Source organism: Eimeria mitis, genomic scaffold (assembly GCF_000499745.2).
Source record: "Eimeria mitis Houghton genomic scaffold, Emh_scaff3692, whole genome shotgun sequence".
NCBI lineage: Eukaryota > Apicomplexa > Conoidasida > Eucoccidiorida > Eimeriidae > Eimeria > Eimeria mitis.
Window position 1 is genome coordinate 1 of NW_013572034.1, and position 624 is coordinate 624.

The window sequence follows — 624 nt, forward strand, 5'->3', positions numbered from 1 at the left end:
ATACGGTCAGAGGCAATACATGCAGATGCATGCATGCATGCAGATGCATGCATGCAGATGCATGCATGCATGCACAAGAAAGGAGAAACAATCTAGCTGTAATGAACTCCGTTCTTTGTGTATCTCCTTGGCTTGATCCCGCATATTCTTACCTTCTCAGTCTGTGTCTCTATACCCACCCGTGCAAAATTAAGGGTTTAGGGTTTAGGGTTTAGGGTTTAGGGTTTAGGGTTTGGGGTTTGTTGCAGGGGAGTTTCCGGTGTCACTAGCTGCGGCGCCAGCTGTGGCGGATGGGCTCGTAGCTCGGAATGTCCGCATAGCCGTGAAGATGGCTGAAAAAGTTCAGCCCGATCTGCTGATCCTTGCAGCTCCTGCGATGTATCAAGCCCCAGGTAAGGGTTTAGGGTTTAGGGTTTAGGGTTTAGGGTTTAGGGTTTAACGGGCGGGCTGGTTTGGGGATTCACGGTAGAAGGCGTGTATGCGGTGCTGCTGCACACCGCAGGCTCGCCACAACTGCAGCCGAGGGTTTAGGGTTTAAGGTCTGGTTTTTTAGGGTTTAGGGTTTAGGGTTTAGGGTTTAGGGTTTGGGTCTGTGGTTTAGGGTGTATCGCCAACTTTGCTGTG

General features: G+C 50.8%; 1 protein-coding gene across 1 annotated transcript in view; it reads left to right on the forward strand.

The window, feature by feature from the left end:
* Positions 1-328: 328 nt before the first annotated feature.
* The window catches only part of EMH_0068560 (F14o23.7 protein, related, related), a gene marked incomplete at both ends in the record, with an annotated part of 5,999 nt that continues 5,703 nt past the window's right edge, over positions 329-624 (forward strand). Inside the window, 2 exons of the mRNA XM_013498757.1 lie at positions 329-392; positions 602-622. Of these exons, the coding sequence (XP_013354211.1) occupies positions 329-392; positions 602-622 (85 nt within the window). The remainder of the gene's footprint in view (positions 393-601; positions 623-624) is intronic.